Here is a 22,180-nt window from a genome sequence, read left to right as displayed (position 1 = left end):
TTTGATAATGTAGTAACACTCATGAGAGTTGTGTATCTGCAGTTGGTATTTTTAATTGTGTGAATCTCCTTGACCACATATTTGCATCTGTCTTGGAAGGTGTTGTAAAACGATGCACAACTATATAACTGATATTTTTTAGGAGAGAAAGTATCAACATGCCTTCTCACATCATGAAGATTTCCAGTACCACTGCAGTTCTTTTTCTTACATCTTCTATAAAGTTACCTTGACTATAGAGGAGACCCACATTTGAAGAAGTATTAGATTTAGCCTCTGTGAGCTCAATAGAATTATCCTTGGTTTGCAGACTTTCAGCGTAATCCCAGCTGTCAGCTTCAATCTTTGAGGAAATACTTCAGGGCCATAATTCATTCTTTTTTTTTGAAATCACTTCAACACATTCACATCTTGCAAGTATATACCTTGACTTTTAGTAGTAAAATTCAGGAATCAGTAGTCAGAGTACTTCCCCCCCACCCCACACTCCTATTATTAATTATATCTCCTAACTATAATCACTTCCCAACTTTTAACACCACAGAAGTTCACTATGAATTGTTCTGGTAGAACCATGCAAGTTTAGCACTCATTTTGCCTACTTGATAATGAGAAGTCTCGTGACTCTTCTCAAGCATTTCTCTCATGAGTGCAGTATTTGGCTTGAAAGCCTATGGAATGCAACTAGTGCTTTGTTATTGTTATTTCTCTACTGTATCTTGCAAATAAAAACTGGAGTTAAAAGGCATTAAGTGTACAAGTTATTTAATTTAAACCTAGTCTTCATTCTCGAGTTTGAATACCTGACACTGCTTATGCTTTACAAGAGTTTTTCCTGCATGATATGCACTTCAGAAGTACTTTGAAAGATACCATAATCTCACTTAGAACATTTTCAAATTTTATTTGCAACTACTGCAATTACAAAGAATATAACAATGTAAATTTGCATTTAAAGTGACAACCCTTTCTAATAAACAAACACGGTCACAAATTAGTTTGCACCTATTCTGGCTTTGGGCAATTTTCATAGGATGGAAATTTTCCTGCATGACAGCTTGTCATGTCTTACCGCATTGCATTTTCATAGTTCAATATATAGGAACAGAAATACATCTGTTCCTACTTGCAGAACACTCATAGGTATTTCTGAAATACAGAAATACAACTTTTAATTAATGACTTTCATTTGTTCTGTTGAGAGGAAGAAAAAGAAGAATCTATCTGTGGCTTTTGTCAAGTCATACAACACACTAACAGCCCTGATTCTTTCCTCCCTGAATTTATTCTCTAATTATGACTTCTTTGGTTTTTTTAAAACAGGAGTTGGGATAGAATCACTGGCTTGTTTACAGCTCTGCAGGAGACTGAGGTAAAATAAAAAAATCAGACAAAGAGATACACACTATTACAAATGCAAACAGCCATCAAATTGTCCAGTTTATTGATGGGAATCCAAAATTGATACAAAACATGCCTTCTTTGCATGTTGTATTTTACCCTTAAAATGTTTCCAACAGTGTCAGGTAGGTTCAGAGTTAAGAATATGCTTCAGCTTTCAGCATGTACCTTTTATAAAGGTATTACACAAAAGCCACCAACTTCCGTAACACGTGGTCCCAAAATTGCTTTCAGACATTTTGTTTATCAAAAGACTCAGATCTTCTGCTGATCTGATGAAATTAAAGGCTTAAAAATGTTTTAAGCCATTAATAAGTATCCTATGGCAGGGTCAAGAAAGTTTATGATTTCCATTATAATCTTGGGCATAAAAAGGCAACAATCCTAGAAAAGCAGCCCTCCAGAATATATGGAATGTGGTAATGGGTATGATGCCAATTTATAATGATCAAGTTAAGTAAAACAGACTTTTAAAGCTATGAATGATGTGAGCAGTATCACAGCAAAATATTTAATGAGTACCACAGAACCAATCAAGTTTGAAATTTGAGCAGATGTTGTTTCAATCAACAGATTTGTAATGTCAAATATACCAAAATGTTTTCTAAAATAAATTCCTAATGCAGAAAAACTGATTTAAAGTTTGCTCCTAACTAATAGTACCTCTTATTTAAATTTGACCCTAAACTGATCAGACAATACATAGCCCACACTTTTGGACATTTATAATAAAAAAGCTTTTATTTTCAATTGAAACAAATGCACCATCCTGCACTTGAAGGCTATAATGAGCCATAAGCATATTCCAAGGTGTATCAATGGCAACAGATTTGTTTCACCTCCACTGAGAAGTTACATAATGCACTCTTAATTGGTAAAGAAAAATTAAACTCAGCCTTCTCAAAGCTTCTGTATTGTTTTTCTTGGTTATTGTACAGTTCCACAGTCAGACCAAGAGTTTGCAGTGTGTGCAGATATTGTAGTCAATCATAGTATTGTTTAATCATCATCTTCCTCTTCTTCTTCCTCCTCCTCAAAACTGTCTTCAAAGCCCTCGCTGTCTTCCTGGTCCTCATCACCTTCTATTGCTGTATCCCACTGTGGATGATTTTCTGGCACTGGTTTTGCTTCATGAACTTCCAGCTGTAATTTGATAAAGAAAGAAAAGACAAGGGAAAAAGGATTACAAGCAGTACACACTAATTGGTTTAACACCTCCCCCTCCACCACCACCCCCCCCACACCACACCCCACCCCCCCCCCCAAAAAAAAAACCAACCCACAAAACAAAACAAAACCAACAACTGCTTCCAGAAATAAGGCACATCAGATTTTTCTCATTAACTGGACTAAGGGTAGGGAAATGACACGGTGTAAAGTCAGAGACAACCATACTGCAGAAACTGAATAAATGTGAGAAAACGTGTATTAAAATATGCAGGCACTGGAAAGCATCACAAACTTTAGTCTCATTTAATTCATCATAAAATTGCCACTACTGGCATCAGGCAGAAACCGCTTGTAAATCCCTCCTTGCCACTGTTTGAAAATTAGGACAGCTTGAATTATTAAAGATAACAGGACTCTGGGGGGTTTGATAGCCCTATGAAATAGCTTTCAATATAATACAAATATGTAAGAAAATTAATCATCACCTTCAATGGTTTAATCTGGTCCAATCCCATATATGAATCCGATCTTAAATAAACTGTGTACTGATAGTTTCCAGGCTTGCCTGGTGCTGGGAACTTCAGCTCTACCTACAAAACAGAATCCATGCCATAAGTTCTTAGTGCTTTCAAGTGGCACATTAGAACAAGTACCCGAGTACTCTAATAAGCAATAAATACTACTACAGAATAACATTTTTTCTTAAAAAGTTTGTTTCTTACAAGTGACACTTCTTTGAAAATCTCTACATAATAAAATACCCGCAGAAAAGAGACAGAATACCCAAGCACAATACCTTCTAAGAAAGCTGAATAATCGAGTCGCATTTTTTTTCTGAATTGGACCAAGTAATTCTACCTTAAGTACACAATTTCAGCGTTGTATGCTCCCTAAATCTCAAACCCCAAACAGGTTTAAATACTTAGTCTGCTGAAACTATTAGCTTCACGCTACAGCTATTTGAAATTGAACATAAAATCTAGTTTGAAAGAACAAAATACATCAAATCTCCATTTTTCAGAAAAGTAAAGAACACATCCAAAGGTTACAGTCTGAGAAAGGTTCATATGAACCGAGGCTAATTAATTTGTCATAGCCTCTGCTTTACAGGAAAAGAACACTTAGTACTTCTCACACATTTGAATAACTTGCTTTAAGAATGATCATTGTGTATGAATACTGGTTTTCATCAGCTTTTGATATCAGGAAAAAAAAAAAATTCTGCAAAGAAACTTGAAAGTCTTCATAAATTATCTTTTCTTTCTCCATTATCCATTTTCACAGTTAAAAGGCTCTTCTCTACTTTTATCAGGAGAGTAAAATTTGTCTTCCATCTTAAGAGATAAGTATGAAAAAATTAAAATTAAATTTATTTGCATACCAGAAGACACTTCAGTACATTTTTGTAATATCCCAAAAGAAAATTCTTCAAATACTTTACCTCTTCTTTATCTTTTAGTGTACAAACGTGATATGGCATACATATTAGCATCTGCTCCTTCCGATCTGCAATATATAGCCACCACCATTCTTGTTTTTCCTTTCATAAAACAAACAACAAAAAAACCAACATCATCACCGCAGGATTATCGAAGTCGTATAAAATGATGCCCCTACACTTTATAACAAGTAATTATGGTTTGCTGGTCCTTATAATACAGAAAGAAAGGAGGTGGTTTACGTTTGGTGGGGGTTTTTGGGGGGTTTTTTTAAACTCTTGGATGTGTATGAATAAAATATATAGTATATACTGCACACTGTAAGTAAACAGGTTCTCATAAGTAACTGCTGGTCTCCAAAGCCTTCATTCCATATATTCAGCCTAAGCTACCATGTGAGACATGGAATCATTCTGAAGAATTGTGTCCACTGATGATTAACAAGCAACTTCATGCAATATAGTACTACCTTAGGTCCTTCAACAGAAATCCAGCCTGGATAAAAAGGTCAGCATATAAAGCAAGGCATGCCAAAAGACTGATAAAGTACTTGCCCCAGTAAACAATCTTTTTTAAGAAAGTATCCTTTGCCCCACTACTTTTCTCCCACTCCAAAAAGTGGGAATGTGCTGAAAGTTGGAATTTGGACATACCAAGATTTCACTACAAGGAAGTATGAACTGCAGGCAATATTGATATTTGTAAAGGACACCCAACAACTGCTGCTACCACACACAGCTTTCAAAATAACTACAGGTCTCAAAGGTCTTGCCACTGCAGGCACTAAAGCAGAGCTCCCAAACTAAATGAAATTAAAGGAGTGCAGTGCTTCATAAAAGACAGCAACACTGCACAAAAAACACAGTTTAACCCTCAATTGGAGTCAGATTTTTAAGACTGTGGTGCATCTTATGACAGCTACAAGTCAAGCTCCAAACCAGGAGGCCAATTTTTATGTATTTCCACCAACAACCAGGTAGTTGCTTCAGTGCCATATGAAAGTGGTTCTTTTGTTTGGTTTCATTTTTTAACAGCATTAGGAGGACTGAATGAAAAGATACAGTGGACTTTAGCACCACCACAGAGCCCCTTCCAAATTCCACAGGTGGAAAGCAAATGCTGTTAATATGCAGAATTTGAAGATTTTCTGTCTCTACTGAAAGAGTCAGAAGTTCAGGAGTTTTGGTGCGTGGTTTGTGGTTTTTTATTATTTTTAAAACATTTCAGAAGCAATGTTTGGCAATCTGAAATTTAAATAATGCAGGTTGAAAAATTACAGAAGCTAAATTAACCCCTTTTCTCTTTTGAAATGCCTAATTGTTATGCTAGTAATAATTATCACCATCTCACTAAAATATTCAACTAGCAAACTACAGATTTACAACAAGACACTCACACCAGCAACCAAACACCCTGATTAGCACTGTTGAGTCCCAGAGCAGAGGAGTGTAAAATTAACTCAATATGCTAATGGCCATTTTACAGTGTATAAAAGTAAAAGCAACTGCATCACAGTAAAGCAACAGTATTCCTTCATGTATTTAGAACACCAGGCACTGAGAACACGACAAAAACCTATTTAATACACTATTTAAGACCAGACTTTGTAGAACTATAAGACGTCCTTTCTAAAACTATTCCAAGTGACTTTCTTTATGAAAAACCATCCCATGTGATTACAAGGCATAAGTTATTTTATCTGCAAGTTTCAACAATAAATATATTGTCAATCTGCTTGACAGCTGTAGCAAAGAAGAATCTTATGTAGTCTAAGTGTTTATTTCCTAGCCAAGGAGCCTCTAGGAATAGAAGGATAAACAGTATAAATACTACAGATGAACAAGAACTACAGAAGCTAGATTCTTTACAGAAATGGCTACTTGCCATTTTGGGCCTATAAGGACTCTGACCACAGAAAAAAGGATCTGTGTTTGTATCAATATGTTATTTTTGATGTTAGCAAAATACTGTGCTGACTTACTCTACATTGTGTATGTTTCCATCACTCTCAATGGCAAGGAATTTTTTTTTTTTTAGACCAAAGATCAAAACTATCAAGTGGATTTTCACAAAAACTGGTAAAAATAACAGCCGAGCGGAGAAAGAAATACCAGAACAAATAACATTCATTGATCTAATGCTCAAAGGAATCTATAAAAGTAAACTCTTTGGAAGTAAAGCTCCTGACCCCGAAGTGCCACTGCTTTTTTTTTATAGAAAGGACAACTGTGCAGGAGTGTCATTTTCCCCTCTCTTATTGGGTGGAATTTAAAGTTTATGCCTGTGAGAATCTGGCAAGCTAACAGGCAAGCGGGCAAAATGCCCTTTAACAGATGGGTGCAAGCTTTGGCATGCCAGGGAACCAGTATGTTCATGAAATTGGAACACCAGGGCCAGTTTCTACCTAAAAATGTCAAAACTACAATCTGTGCAGTTTCTGGATCCATGGATGCAGGAGCAGAAGATAATTATTTAGGAACCTGCATAGATTAAAGATGCATCTCTGGCAGAGTAATCAACTGCCCAAAAACTTAGATGAGACAGTGTTAAGGCTACCTACTGAGAACAAGTATATTAGTCTCAGCTACACTCAAACATCCATAAATTCTGGAAATACAGAGATTAACACAACTACAGCATTTTATCCTTAACTCTGCATCTCTGCACTGGCCATGACCACAATACACCTAAATCACAGATGAAAACACCACCCAGAGAGTACGATGGATTTTGTTCTTCAGAAGTTGGAGCCTGTTCAGATAGAGTTGATTTACAACTGCAGCTACAGCACCAAGTACAGCTGCATTCAACTTTCAGGAAATCAGTGAAGAGAGGTTGGAAAATTTACAACTGCAGTACCATGACAGAATACATGTGTATCTTTTCAAGTTCAAGCATTCAGCTCAGCCCTAGATTATTTCTTTTTAGCACAGTACTGTATTTAGGTTTTATCATAAAAACCCATCAGCAGCTTAAGCAGCTCTGTACAGACTAAGTATAAGCAAAGTCTCTGAAGGAACCTTCAGCACAGTAAAAAAAGAACAAATAGTTAGCGCCCCTGTGGCACTGGGCATAGCACATACTCACTGTTTGAGCTTAGACTGATGACCAAAGCCAGCTGCCTTTGCAGCAAGAAGGTATTAAGACTCTGCTGCATATTTGACATGATCTAAGGCAGCTGGAAGAGCAGAATGCCAGTACACCTTTTTCTATTACACTGGTGTACTGCTGGAAGCTGTAATGAGAGATGGGAGGGTACCTAACAGTGTCAGGAAAACACAACAAGATCAGCCATTGCAAAACTAGATGTCATGAGGCCACAAAATTCTCAGCTCAGGCCTTCAGGAAAACAATTTCTTTGGTTTACTTGTGTATCTTGTCTGGGTCCTTAGCAACAGGTCTTGCTTCCCACACTTTGCTTTCTAATGATGGCAGAATTAGGTAAAAACAGCAGGAACAGTATGATGACAAGCACGGGAACAACAGAGTATATTTTGCACACACTCTAAAGGCATAGACATAACAGGGCATAGACATAAAGAGCCTTGGGAACTGAAAAGAGATAGCAAATATACAGTGTCTTCCTTTTTTCTCATGTTTTCCTGTTGTTCCTTGTCTCAGTTGTCTCCTTTAAACCACAAGAGGAAGCATAAGCCTTGCATCCCACCTCCCTGTTATTGGAGATAGCACGACAAGAGAGAAGAGATCCTTGATTAGTTCCCTCATCAGACAGCAGGGAAGCAAAGGAAACCCTCTGAACCACTGGCCTGGGAAGAAAGCGTGGCCAAATATTCCTTCCTCCTGGTTCCAATGTGGTTGCCTCCCACAGACCCAACTTACTTGCTCAGAACACAACACACACACTTTGAGAAATCCCATCTTTTTCAAGGTTTCACTGCTGTAACAGGTTTTCAGACACCTGTTGAGTGGTTAGCTGTTTGTGTAACAACTGATATACTGGAACATACTTTCAACACCAAAGGCTGCTGTAGAGACACCTCAGCCTATCTACTATACCGAGCCACCATTCAAATACATCCCTTTCTCTGATACCCATCCACAGCTGGTCTTCTATTTTTGAGCTCTATAGGAAAAACTGTTCCACAATTGGCTTCCGCCACTTCCAGACTACACTGTGGTAGAAAGACAACTTTGCCAACCCTCTCCATCTTCCACAGCTGCACACTGTGTTGCCACTACACTGTTGCATTTAGACTTGAAGTCAAGCAGCAAGCCAAAACAATCAGCTGATCCAAATGACCCCCAAACTCTCCTGTCATTACTGTTAACACAAGAGGGATCAGGACCTCCCCTGCTCACAGGCACTTGCAGTTAGATAAAAAGCAAGTAATATTCTACCCTTAAGTCTAATTTAGAGCCACTGATGTGCTTTCACATTCGGTAGCAAAAAAAAAAAAACAACAAGAAAAGGACTATAAATTAGATCCCTATATATCTGAAAGGTTTCATTCGGAATCTATATGTAGCAGATCAGCAGAAAAAAACTTCAGCATTATTGCCATCAAAAAGGAACCTTAAATTCTATACAGTTTCCAAGTCAGAATAATACATTAAAAGTTTTTAGGAAAGTATCTGAAGGACTTTAAGAGGATTTTATAAATTAAGACTTTTTTAAATGAACATTAACAATTTTTTAATGTATTAGACTTTTTTATAAACCCAGTAAAAATACAAATAAGCAATTAATTTGAATTATATTAATTCTCATGTTTCACAACTGTAATGTTTTCTATTACTGACCTCAGGAAAAAAAAGACTGTAAACAGGATGTGTTATCTTTGACTTCGTTTCAAGAAGGGCTCGTTCCTTTCTCTGTATACTTTGCTGTAATTCTTGCCACTCCTGCCAAAGAGAAGTTTAAAGAGGTAAAGAGTTACTGTACATTAGCCATCTCTTGCAATTAAAAAAAAGTGCTGTTTTAGCCCATGGAAATGATACATATGACAAGTTCTTGTGCTACACTACACATTATAGAAGGGAAAGGCAGTAGAGATTAAGTTATACAATATGATTAAAAGCAAAAAAAAAAAAAAAAAAATCAAGCAACAGTAAAACTAAAGAGACCATTCATGTAAATATTAAAAAAAACACAAAAAACCCAACACAGATCTGTGGGGCTTGCACACATTCTTCAAAATTCCCTTCTACAGCACTGCCTATAAACACTCACTAACTGAGCTGTAAGAGTCCTGATTACAAGCTTGATGATTCATTTCCCATCAGAAGCTTATTCTCACCCTGTAAAGGACTTCCAGCTGACACTCTCAAGTCTTCCACTATAAGACCTGTGGTGCAGAAATCTACCACCACAAGGCCTCGTTCTCAATTACAATTACAGTTTCAAGCAACTAACTTAATTATTAAGTTACTAGAGTTTAGTAAGCATGTGTACAAGTTCATTCAACTACTGCATGCTTATAGTATGCATTATGCAGTATGCAACAGCTGCTGCATGTAAAGAACAAAGTTCAAAGGAGAGACTTTGTCTCACAAAATCTGCAGCAGCTAGTAATCAAATTCAGCTGAAAGAAACATTACAATCTTTCCCTGAAGTTAAGCTGTTTTTCTCATGTCATTTTTGAGTTTTCTGTCTATGCTGCAAAGATCCTTCACTGCTCTCTCTGAAACAGACTTGCAGTGACAAAGATCTTATGCTGGAACTAGGACTGAAAACCCCTGGAGAACTGATATTACTCCTTCATCCTAGTGTTGCCTAGCCTGAGGGGATGCTAGAAGATTAAAATGCATTTTCTCTCAACCCCAGAGGCAACGTTACCCTTCAAGAAAGAGTAAGGCTTACAGCTTCATCATCTTTGTTTTGCTTCTCATCTTGTTCTCTGTCAGAGTCTCTGTCACTTCCATCATCTTTTTCACTCTGAGAGTCCCTGTTTGTTTCTTCTTCTTCAGATTCACTTCCTTTATCAGAGATGTCCTCCTCTTCTTCCTTCGCAACTACTTCCTAATGGGAAAGAAAAAAAAACACACCCAAAAACTTCTAACTTAGTTTGTCTGCATTATTCTAGTATGCAGCATCCACAGCACCTGCCTTAAGGTCATAGCCCTTATTTCCTATTTTGATCTACACTCTTCTTGTGTCACACAGTATACCTACAGTGAAGATGAATCCTTTTCACCTCATGTGCTAAGAGGAGCAAGGAAGCAATTTTCCTTCTCCATATGACACCCATAACATCAATAGGAGAAAACAGTATTTGATTCTGGGGTCACATTTCAAAAAGTCATAAGAAAATTAGAGGAAATATAAAAAAGTACCTACAACATAGCCCATGAGGTGGAGAAAACACCATGCAGTGGGAGCATAAAGGTAGTAAAGCTACTTAATTTACCAGAAGAAAGACTCATTTCAGTTTTTTTTCCTTTAAAGGAAAAGTAGAAGGTACAGAACAATTCACCTCCCAGAAGGCAACATAACAAGAACTAATAAGAAGGGACTATGAAGCCAGACTTCTAAAGCAGTTTGGGCACAACTTTCAGCAGGCCACTGTGGAAACATTACTATGGTGGTTCCCTGATTATTTTACCAGTAATTTTTAAATGTAAAGAAAAAACCCTGTTTCAGGAGATACGTTTTACAAAAGCATAGAATGAATGCAACAGACAGATACAAAAAACCCATCAGATTAGGAGTGATAAACTGAACAAAATACTAAAATATCAATGAATCTATGAGCTACCCCATTAGCTTGTTTTTGCTTCTGCTGTTTTGGTGGCTGCAATGAAGGTGGCACAGGTTTTTTTTTCAGTGGCTTCTTTTTCTTTGATTTTGAAGCTTTCTTGGTTCCTTTATTCTTTTGCTGCCATCCTTTGCTCTTAACTTTGTTGACATCTCCTTGCTGTAAGAGAGCAGTATTTAAAATATTTATTCTGTTCATTAAATTTCAGGCATTCACTGTACTTTAAGTGTTTTCAGCAGAGACCCAAAGTTAGAAAGCATAGCTCAAAAGACACTTCAGTAGGCATTTCTGAAAAAAAATGCTTGAGAAGCACACAATTAGCAACTCAAGATCTGAAAGAAAGTTCTCTTTAGCTAACAAGAGGAACAGTCATTCTTCACTTACCCCATCTTCTGTTGGTTGCTCTTCTGCTGCACATATAGACTGTTCCTTTTCAAACACTTCCTGGTTAGAGAAAGATATGAAAACTATTAACGCCTCTCTGTACCGAAAGAGCAAATCATTATTTTATATTTGAACTTAAACTAAATCACCTTAATCAGGTCTGAAGGTTTTACTCATTATGGCAAATTCTTTTATCAGTGACAAACGTGACAGGGGATTAACAGATCAAAATTAAACACAATTTCAAACATTTGGTCTAGTATTTTTCCATCACTAGCATTATAAAGAAATTTAGTAACAACATGTCATCTTGTTCCAAAGAATCCACTTCTTTTATAAAGCATAGAAATCCTGTACCACAAAAGCAAGCAGTAGTAAAATACAAATTCTGCTCCAGTTGCCAGAGCATTAAAAACTTCAACAGCTGCACTGCTACTCAGGGACACAGGACAACAAATCAAACCAGAAATATGAAACGTTAAGACGAAACACAATGTTAGTATTATGTAGACTAGAACATCTCTATGCAGATGGGATTTTTTCATGCATTTCTTTCTTCAAAACATACTGTAAGCCATTTAAAAATCAGTCATAAGGAGCTGTCTTTATATAAAGATGGCAAATACGAGATACTGCCACAAAAAAGGCATCATATAAAAGGCCAGCTCTAGTTTTTAGGTCATGTATTTCAATGCCAGACTGCCTAGTGGAGTTCACACAGAAAACATCTTAAATGAATTTTCTATATGCTGTCAGATGTTTTAATTTCCAAGTACAGTTCAATATACTCACAATTTTCAGTTTGCTTCATTTTTAAGATCCAGCATAGTGATACAGTGCTTTTACTTTCTACCTACTACAGCCTCAGCTATTGAGATGATGCATTCTGAAATTCCATAGCATGAACACACGGTACTTATATATACAGACTGGTTTCTGCTGAACTGCTACATATACAGACTGCTTTCTGCTGAACTGGCCTCAATGGCTACTCTGATCCTCAGCTGTAGTACTCATGCTTGTATGCCTTGCCTTAGAGGCATAACTCAGACGTTCTGTTTACATAGACAATTACCTGAATAATACAGATGCAAAAGTTAACACCGTAGACTTTCTCAGGTTTAGTTTGTTTAGTTTCTGTACCTTAAGTTTTTTGTTCAAAGAAAGTCACTACTGGTTTTCAAGCTAAAAAACAAGCACAAGTCAGAAGTTTAACTACTAGGGTATAGTATTATTTTGGTTATGCCACATTGCTACCCATTCAGCAGTCCATTTTCTTCATGTGCCACTGGTCTACTTCCTTTATATTAAGTTATGTATATTCTGCATTCTGTTGGACTGAGTTTCTTTCATAAAAGCATCTAAAACACCCAAGAGATTTGTAACATTATGAGCCCACATAAAGTGAAATCAAACACTGTCCCAAGGACTTGAGTGAATACTTTATTCTAGTTCAAGAACTAAGTTTCTGAATGTGTCTTTTCCTGACGTACAAACCTCAGGGCAGTATCGCTTGCCATATTCTTTTACTGTTCCCTAGACAACTGTAATGGGTCAGACTGAACTTTGGTTTGATTCCAGGAAAACTTTCTCATTCAGAAACAAAAACATAAGGGAGGATTAAGAGCACAAGTTCTCAATTTCAAATCTTAATTTTACAGATATATTTACAATATACTATGTTAGCTTGCAAAGAAGAATGCCTGTTTATTAGCACATACTTGCAGTTACCCTGAAAGAACAAGTATTCTTAATACTTACTGCCATGGTCTGTCTTGTTAGTGTAACCAGAACAGTGACAAGAGAACCTACTGTAATATTGTTGCTGTCTTCGTCATCCAAAACTAGTGTAAAAAGAAAAGCAACACATTTATTAAACTTCTTTAAAGCCTTTGTTTCCATTAAACATTGTTTCTGCTATGTCTAAATATAAGCATACAATTCCAGAATTTTTAACAAAAAATAATTTCAAAATTTTATTAAATAAGTCTCTTACAACCTCAAATATACTTTCACGATCAGGGCTGGTAATTCAGCAAACTATAAAACAGCAACATTGAGTTTGAAATTTTAATTGCATGAAAGTTAGAAAATTCAAAGTTATAACTGCTGTGGGAACCATAACTCTGTAATATTGTGCATTATATATTAAAGAATAAAACTTCAGAAACATGAAATACCACACATGACCAAAGGGACCCTGTTATATTTGTTCTGGGAATCATAACTTTGATTTTCCTGACTTTCATATGATTAACAACTCAATTTCAATGCCACATTAACAATCATGCATTTAATTCTTTTTTTTTTTAAGTAGAAGGCAAAGGAAAATAAAAGAACAGCAATGATTATTTTAACTAAAACATCAAACATAAAACCCATAGGAAAGCCACTGAGGAGTTTATATCTCCAATCTATGAACTGGCGAATGTCCCAGGTTGGGGAGGAATAGAGTTATCCCAGTGTAGAAAGTTTATGGTTTCTCCCACCACCCCCCAAAAAAACAGTTTTACTATTTTACTATTCACTAGTTTTACATATATATAATGGTAATACTGAGCTAAACAGAAAAGCATATGCATTGTTTAATCCTCCATACCACACCGGAGTACAGTTGTGTGACAAATGAAACTACAGGCAGAAAAAGGTTGCTTGCCAAAATACAGGAAGATACTCCAAGACTGAATCTTAAACAGATTAACAGGACTGTGTACAATCCTGTGCTACAACAAGTCTTTTGTTTGTTTCTTTTTAAAAAAACGCATAAACAACATTTAGAAATACCAAGATTAACAGACATTTGCTTCCTTAACAGGTACCATTAAATATTTGCTTCTCTCAGAGGACTATGCATAGCCAAATTACAAATTAGGCTACCCAAACAGAACACACCACATTCTGAATTTGATCACTGTAACCACAGTAACTAACAATATAAATTAGAAACAAGTATTAGAATAACCTTTCAAATATCTCACATTTACTAGCACAGATTTTTCTACAAAGGAAAGGAGACCACAGAACCAATTCACTTTCCACTGACAGGCTGCCTAACAGGAACTGCTTAACAATATACCTAATCTTCAGAGAGGAAGAGCATTATACATTCATTGAAACAGTACACACAAAAGGTAGCTAAGCATAGCATGGACAAATTCTGCCAGATATAAAAACTATACAAGGATTATCACAAAGGAACCCATGAATATTTAGTCATCAGGGTCTCCAATTCAAAATCTCACAAAGGACTCTCCATGCTGAAGTAAGTCAAACATAAATTCTGGAATAAGCACAACTTTTTAAGATAGCTAATAAAAGTGGTATTTCACCAGAATTCCACATTGCTCATGAAATATTAAATCAACAGATGAAATATCAGATAAATTCTTGTAGGAGAAACTACTGCTGGCTTGGGAATCTGTGAAATGTTTCAATGTACTTTATCTCCTCAGACTATAAATCTCACGTACAAGAGCCCGCCACTCAAAAAAGTATGTAATTTCCAGGCCACATAAATAACAGAGTCATTTTTCAGCGTCCTCCAAAATCTTACTGCCAACAGACTATCAAAATGTCAGAAGAGTGACATATACAGAACAAAAGGACCTCCCACTCACCCTGTGGTTTTATATCCATAGTGACATGCGGAAAGCTGCCAAGGACAGCCATAACTTCATCATATTTCTTATCTTCTAGGAAGTGCAGTAAATTGCGACGATCAGAACCTTTCAAACTCACCAAATCCTGAATACTTTTGATTTTATACTGAATTTAAAAAAAAATTAAAAAATTAAGTCACATGGTAGCAGTCCACAAATTCTTGATAATAGAATAGATACACACCATTTGATTTGTTCTTTTTTAAAAAAAGCATACTTTAGGAAACTAGCAAGTATATGTTTTGAGAAACAATAAAACAAAGATGTTGCATTCAAACCTACTAAATAGTACTGCTTTGACCATTGGTGTGTTCCCTAGTATGTCACCACTGGATACATTTCTTATAAAACTATTATTTCATCCACCTTTTTCAGAAAGCTGAGCCAAGAAATCTTACTAATCGAGTTCTTTACTTAGATAAGAGTACTTCCGTGCTTTGACATTTATATTAGCAGGAACAATTAAGTACAAGTTACTTTTTTTTTCCATACTGAACTGCAAACAAATCTAAAACCACTCCTTTTAAGATTTGCAGAGCAGAGCTAAAAGGATAAAACACACACACAGATTTGTCTGAATACCCGATTACCTCACTATTATAAATGTACATATTTTATTAAAACCAGTTTCATGTATCCAGGTAGAGCCATCATACCTCCACTCTAGGGGACTGTATTTTTCAAGTGCTCAGTGCATAGGAATCCTGTACAAACAAGCCTGATAAACTGGTCTCTTCCCTCTTTCAGAAGAGGGACAGGCGGGACTATGACATAGCCAAATTCTTGATTTTTGTACTCAGTTACACTGCACATGTCAAAAAATACATCTAAAACTGTGTATTTTTTTGTAGCTCCCTGTAGTTTAGGCCTGGATTAAGAAAAGGAAGTGTTTGATGATACCTGTAAGAGAATGATTCTTTTACTTCATCCAAAGGAAAAGACTATTTGACTATTTGATAAACAAGCATCTTCAAAGGGGATTAAAAAAAATGCAGTACTTAAGAATTCTTTATCTTCAAACTAACACAGAAGCATTTAAACACCCCCTAAAGCTGTAGTTAAAGCTAAACAAAACTTCCACTAAATAAACAGGATATTTTTAAGATTGATCTAAATTAACCATTGTAATAAGACTATCAGAAAAGTCAACAGCTTCTACTGGAAGATAACTGCTTGTTTCTAACCAGGCATTCCCAGAAGATATACTACAGTCAAACAAGCAAGCAGGTTTGAATACAGAGACTACAGAGACAGCGAGTGAAACAGAGTGAAGAAACGTATGCAGGTATTCAGAAAAGACTATTCTTTTTTGTCCTTAAACTCTACAAACACCAACACTTATCCAACTACAACTACATACCAAGAGCTTTTACATAAGGGATCACAAAACCTGAAATACCTCCCACAGTAATCGATTTTTGTTTCCTTTTATCAACTCCTCTATGCTACCTTCCAAATATATTTTCTATCAAACTAGATTGATAGAAAGTCAAACAAGCCAAAAAAAGTCCCAGCAGGATATTCCAGCCACATTCTGAAAATATATTAAATAGAATACTCTGTAATAAGCAAGAAATTGTTTCTTCCATATGTGAGGTCAACGTAGACTGATCTTTTATACTCTTTTACACTTACCAGATCTCTGATCTTAATTCCCACCTCCTAACTGAGATGGACTTTAAAGAAACAAAAAGCACACAGATCATCTAGGAAGTATTGTACTGAATTCCAGATATTTTTATTCAATTAGTTAATTCATAACTTTGCCTCCTTGTAGGCAAATAGGTGAAAGCAGTAACAGAAAGTGTTTTAAGAAGTTACCAAGTACCATTTGTAGTTTTATACCTTTTTATGATTGGAGACTCGCCTAAGATTGTCCTCTTCGATGTGAGGCAGCTGCAAAAGGGGAGACTTGAACTGCTGAAGTCCCTGGACAGTCATCTGGGAAAGCTTCATGCAATTTTCCAAAGATCCCAAAGATGGAGCACGGAACTCCCTTTCTTGGGGAGAATGTAACAGATGACATAATCTTTAATTTCTTTCCTTCTTACACTTTTACAATGCATACTTGTATTACAGACTACAGAAAACCTTGTTTTCAGCCAACCAAGCAAAAGAAAGAGGCATCTTAAAATATTCAGCATAATTAACCAAGCAGCCTTTTTACTCTCACTGCAGTCACATAGCTCAGCAGACATTTTCTTCCCTCTGTTCAGGCTACCACAGCTGAACACTAAGAAAGGGAAAGACTTCCATCTAACACTGTCTCAGGGAATAACAGCACAACGTATCTTTGCAATTATTACAGACAAAAACTCCACCATTTAAGTTTTTTTAAAAAGCAACATCAAAACCAACTTGTTTAAATTTGTATATTTTATGTGTCTGTGTATAACGTGTTTACTTTGTAAGAGTATCATTAAATATAGTTTATCATTAAACATTAATCTTTTACAACACATTATTTATAAGATTTTCATCTTCAGAGATGAACATAAAGATAGCCTATTACATCCAAGAAAAAACTGTAGGCATAACTGAAGCTAAGCAGAGTATGTATATTATGTTAGAAGGCAGTAAGAATAGCTCTAAAAATATCAAAGGCATGGCTTTTGTAAGTAAACCTAAAGGTTAAAAGGGGTGTCTAGGCAAACACCTATTTGACTTTTTTTTTAGAAATTACCTATAATTTCTTTAATATTTTAAAGTACAAAAAGGTATACATTCTACATAATTAAAACAATTATAAGATAGACAAGGAGACAGTCTTAACCACAACAGAGCAATTTTTTTTTAAAAAAAGAAATAGTCATTTAATACTCTTCATCACGTCTGCAAAGAATGAAAAAGCAAAGCAGACAGGTTTCCACATATTGCGGTTTAACTTTGTTAGACAACCATCCATTCATAAATAAGACTTCTGAAAACCGTGTTTAGAAAACTCATTTCAGAAATCCCCTGCAGCTCAAGTGTTGCTGCAAGTCCAGAATTGGCAATGTTTGGGTCGTTCTATATATACTTTACCGTGAAACAGAAAAATAAGTTAGAATCTCTTCAGAGAGCCAAGAGGAATTTAAGCTGCTCAAATCTTTTTCTAAACTCACATGTGGCATAGGAAAGAACGGAAGGCAATTTTAAAGATGTGTTACAGAAGGCACCTGTAATTTATGCTGCCTGTCATTTTATTTAAGAATCAGTATATGTATTTTCCTATACTTTAAAACCTTCTGAGAAACAATCAACCTTTGATTACCTTGACTGTTACAGGTATATTCTGCATATAAACATAAAAATAAGTGTGAATACAAATATCTCTGTGTGTATATACACAAATACATATGTATACAAATGCATGTATTTGGTGTGGACATATTCAGCTGGTATTGGTATATTTGGGACACTACAACAGGGGCACAGAGGCATCTTCCAGACTGATTAGACAGATGGCCAGAAGGAATATGCCCACTCTGCTAGGGCTCTGACCAAGTTTATCACACTATCAAGGCAGTTACAGATCTGGATAAAAGCAGCTTTACTTACACCTGTCTGAGAAGGCAGAAAGGCTGTAACCTGCACCTGACCAAAAGGGTACTAAAGCCAATATTGCTGATGTTTATTTTAAGTGTCAATGGCCACATATTTTGATAAAAAGCAAGTTTAATTTAATTTTAAAACCTTTTACAGAGGAAATATGAAAAGGTAATAAATCTGACCCCAAAAAACCCAAATTTGGTGTCTTCAGTATGTTTTCTCCTTTCTTTATGCCATTACCTTGCTGCAAATTTATAAGCAGCTACTACGGCATGTTAAATGCACATGAAAGATCACTGTCACCTCTGCTCCACCTGCCCCTTCCCTTCAAATGGCCTGTTTCTTCACTAATTACATCAAGCTATAAACATAATCTACTATTAAATCAAATTACATGGCAGGACTTTTTTTTTAGGCCAGTATATTAATAAATACTGTGAAGATTATACACAATGCAAAGAGAAAAACACAACATGAATGGAACTATACAGCTAGATATACTGATAAGTAACAAAGATGTAACTTCTACCTTTCAAAAAAATAAAAAGAATGGAAAGACTAAATCTCCCAACTAAGTAGCATAAAATTTACTTTTCATCTTACCCATCTCCCACCTCCCCTTTCAATTTTTCTGGCTGCTGCTAAAGAAAGTCAAAGAATTTTTTAAATTTAAAAAAAACCACACCGCAAACCAAGTTAATAAAAGAATCCTAAATATTCTCTGACAAACCGGCTTTTGCAGGAAATTCACCTAGAGTTTCAAGACCACGGGGTACTAGTCAGAATAGAAATTCTTCTCTTCCTTAAAGCATTGACTCATCAACCATATGACAGTAGAAAAGTATTTTAACAAAGTCGGAGAATATTATTTTGGTTTCCTGACAATAACACAGGACTTTCTATTCCCCAAGAGTAGATTTGAGAAGAGACAGTAAAGTTTTCAACACCACCCAACTGCCCTCGCCATAAAATGAATGTCATTACTGCACATATTTTGACAGCTTCTGCTTGTCAAAGTGCACAAGACAAGACGACCTTTAATCTAAGGTCATAAAGTCATTCAAAACATATGACATTAAAGTAGTCAATCACACATTTAAATGCAAATCATTGTTGCTTGTGAAGGAATGGTATACACCTGGGTCAAACCACAACTTCTACATTACACTGCAGCTTCCAACCTGAATTAAGAAATGCCCTTTGACTGGACAGCTGAACTGATGCCTAACCTTTCTGCAGACAGTTACAAGAGCACATTCCATGTTTTTGGCAGCAAGCATTCCTACTTGGCAGGGCAGCTATCTACTTATGATACTTAAGGATGATGTCAAAGAAGCTATCAAGATAGTTTAGACCCGCTGATTACCAGCTACCAGTTAATAGTCACAAAATAATGTATTCAAGCAAGGGATGCCACAGAGCAAAGCGTATTTTCAAAAAGCTGCTTGTAAAAAGAAAGTCTCCTTCCACAGACTATGTGGAAATCAGGCAAGAGAATAAATCTTCAAGAGAGTATTTTATCCAAAGATAGCTCACAATTGCCACATTTTCCACCAGGCTGGAAAAAGCTTAGCAGTAACTAAAAACTGACTGGATCAAAATTAATACTATCAATTTTGCTTTTATGAAAGCAAATTAAAACTGTTCTTTGCAGATAACAAATCCAAACAGTAACAAATCTAAACTCATCTGCAAAGAATGATAGCTCTGTTAAAAACTAAGAAGCAACCATGATTAAACGATTTTTATGCCAAACCTACGCGCATTCCTTCACAACATCCTGTTTCTAATGGGGCTTGATAAGAAAGACAGTGTCCATGGCTTCTATGGCGATACATAAGCAGCCGGAGGTACCACTTTCTGCTGTCTGGGAAGGCAGGATGCTTGTCCCTGCAAAGGCTCAGACAGCAGAACTTCATAAATCTCATTCTGTGATGTGCTGTCCTTAGTGTTTCTCAGTCTTTCCTGCATCTCCTTCAAGGACAGCTGATACTGGACCAATACTTGAATGCTATATGGGCATTTTTTAAATTAAATAGGAAAACAAAGTGCCAAGATTCTGAAGATTCATCTACAAAGTATGCATAAATGGTTACAGATATTTTTAAGCTAATAATAATTTGTGATATTTGAAAGATATAAATGAGTGCAGTGCAAAATGAGACTCCTCATCCCACCATCAATTTAGGTTTCACAAAATAAGATTCGTCACCAAAATACTTCTTTAGATAATATTAACACATGCCATCATCACTGTGTTTTCACAGATCAGGACTGCTGAACATCTATGGCTAATCATAGCATATGGTAGTTTTATGTACCGTGCCAAGGCTGATTTGAGCAAAAATTACAACTATCCCCAGAAACATCTGTAGTTAAGTTTTAAGCTACTTAAAATTATGTTATGATGGCAAATACTCAAACAAAACAGTCTCAAAAATGTCAGTATCTAACTTCAATTTTACACATGTCAAAAAAACCCCAAACAAAAAACAATGACACCTTTTCAGTTTCCAGTTGTTTCCCAACAATAATCAGTAGGGGGGCAAAACTGTCTCTATATATACGGTCATCAAAAATAGGGCAAATTTTGAAGTTGCTAAATGATAAATAGCAAAAATGGTGATTTTCCTTCAGATCAAAGACCAAAATTCTGAAATGGTTTACTTTCAACTCCTCAAACTCATTATTGTTGGCTTGATGGGCAGCTGTTCAGTATTACCTTCCCTTTAATGCGTGTGCTGAGAGCACTGGCATGGAAGTGAGAGGAAATGTTTGGTACAAATTTCTGAATACTGATATTTTAAAGCTTTGGAAATAATTTTGAGAAAACCTGCTAAAGAAATACCAAACAAATCCTGAACTATACCTGTGATACACTTCTACTTTATGAGTTTTTCTAAATCTATGAAGTAACTTCTATCATACATCATGACAACTATAATTTCTCATCCACCTTCACAGACTCATTGAGGTTGGCAGGGATCATGAAAACATCCAGAAATTGTTAGTAGCAGAGGTTATTTAGGTTTGTTTTTTTAATAACCATCACTTCCATTTCACATGCAAATGCAAAATTAGTTAACACTATTGTCTTCCAAAATACTGTTTGAGTTTTTTTAATTTAAGCTAAAACCTAAATTTTCTGAAACTTCAAAAGCAGTTTAAGTACACTGCAACTTTAAGTAATCATCTTACTGTCAAATTTAAAAAGGTATCTCCATGTACATACAGAATTAGAGGAGAATACAGCTACTTGGAGGTCATTCAAGTTGTAAACTATATCATGTACTTTAAGTATCTTATTTCAGCTTTCACAAGAAGAGCTATAGGTGCTTTTCATTTTTCAAAGAATTTCAGTTCTGTTGCATAAAAAAAGCTTCTGGCTGTATGATTTTGGTTTCATTTTGCACAAGTGAAAACAAGAATTTGCTAGTTGACTAATATATACATAGGCCATCTTAAAGGACATCTTCTAGAGGTCTGAAGTATTTTTATAAAAAAAACCTGTGCAGACTAAAAAAATAGACACACCTATATTTGGCATATGCAAGGGCTTATAAACAAGTAAAAAGATGTCTTCACTCAAGCACTTTTCATAATTAGCCATAATATGTGGACTTGGTCCTGCTGAGCCATCAAAACTTCAAAACAAACAAACAAAAAAAAACAAAACAAAAAGAAACAACCCCCCCGCAACACTTCCTAAACTGCTACCTATCTAGTTATGAAGTAAATTATTAAACTATTAAAAAGTTTCACAGCATTAGTTTCCTCATCTTAAATCTATACTGGAGATATCTTTGCAATTTAATTACAGTGCTAGTCTGGAGAATATTCACAAAAACTCATCCAGTATCTATCCACAGCTGAGCTCTTA

General features: G+C 35.8%; 1 protein-coding gene across 2 annotated transcripts in view; it reads right to left on the bottom strand.

The window, feature by feature from the left end:
• Positions 1 to 1,408: 1,408 nt before the first annotated feature.
• The window catches only part of SEC63 (SEC63 homolog, protein translocation regulator), a 65,140-nt gene continuing 44,368 nt past the window's right edge, over positions 1,409 to 22,180 (bottom strand). The window contains exons 12-21 of one of the 2 annotated variants that reach the window (XM_074819396.1): positions 16,615 to 16,769; positions 14,728 to 14,875; positions 12,872 to 12,954; positions 11,111 to 11,170; positions 10,727 to 10,885; positions 9,832 to 9,990; positions 8,772 to 8,873; positions 4,013 to 4,111; positions 3,057 to 3,161; positions 1,409 to 2,544 (exon numbers count right to left, since the gene is read on the bottom strand). In XM_074819396.1, coding sequence (XP_074675497.1) covers positions 2,401 to 2,544; positions 3,057 to 3,161; positions 4,013 to 4,111; positions 8,772 to 8,873; positions 9,832 to 9,990; positions 10,727 to 10,885; positions 11,111 to 11,170; positions 12,872 to 12,954; positions 14,728 to 14,875; positions 16,615 to 16,769 — 1,214 coding nt within the window. In that variant the 3' untranslated portion in view covers positions 1,409 to 2,400. Of the gene's footprint in view, positions 2,545 to 3,056; positions 3,162 to 3,201; positions 3,906 to 4,012; positions 4,112 to 8,771; positions 8,874 to 9,831; positions 9,991 to 10,726; positions 10,886 to 11,110; positions 11,171 to 12,871; positions 12,955 to 14,727; positions 14,876 to 16,614; positions 16,770 to 22,180 lie in introns of those variants that run through there. The other variant, XM_074819397.1, reaches the window with a different exon arrangement.

The sequence above is a fragment of the Strix aluco genome, chromosome 3 (assembly GCF_031877795.1).
Source record: "Strix aluco isolate bStrAlu1 chromosome 3, bStrAlu1.hap1, whole genome shotgun sequence".
Lineage (NCBI taxonomy): Eukaryota > Metazoa > Chordata > Aves > Strigiformes > Strigidae > Strix > Strix aluco.
The sequence above is the reverse complement of the archived record's forward strand: the minus strand, read 5'-3'. Positions and strand labels throughout refer to the sequence as shown.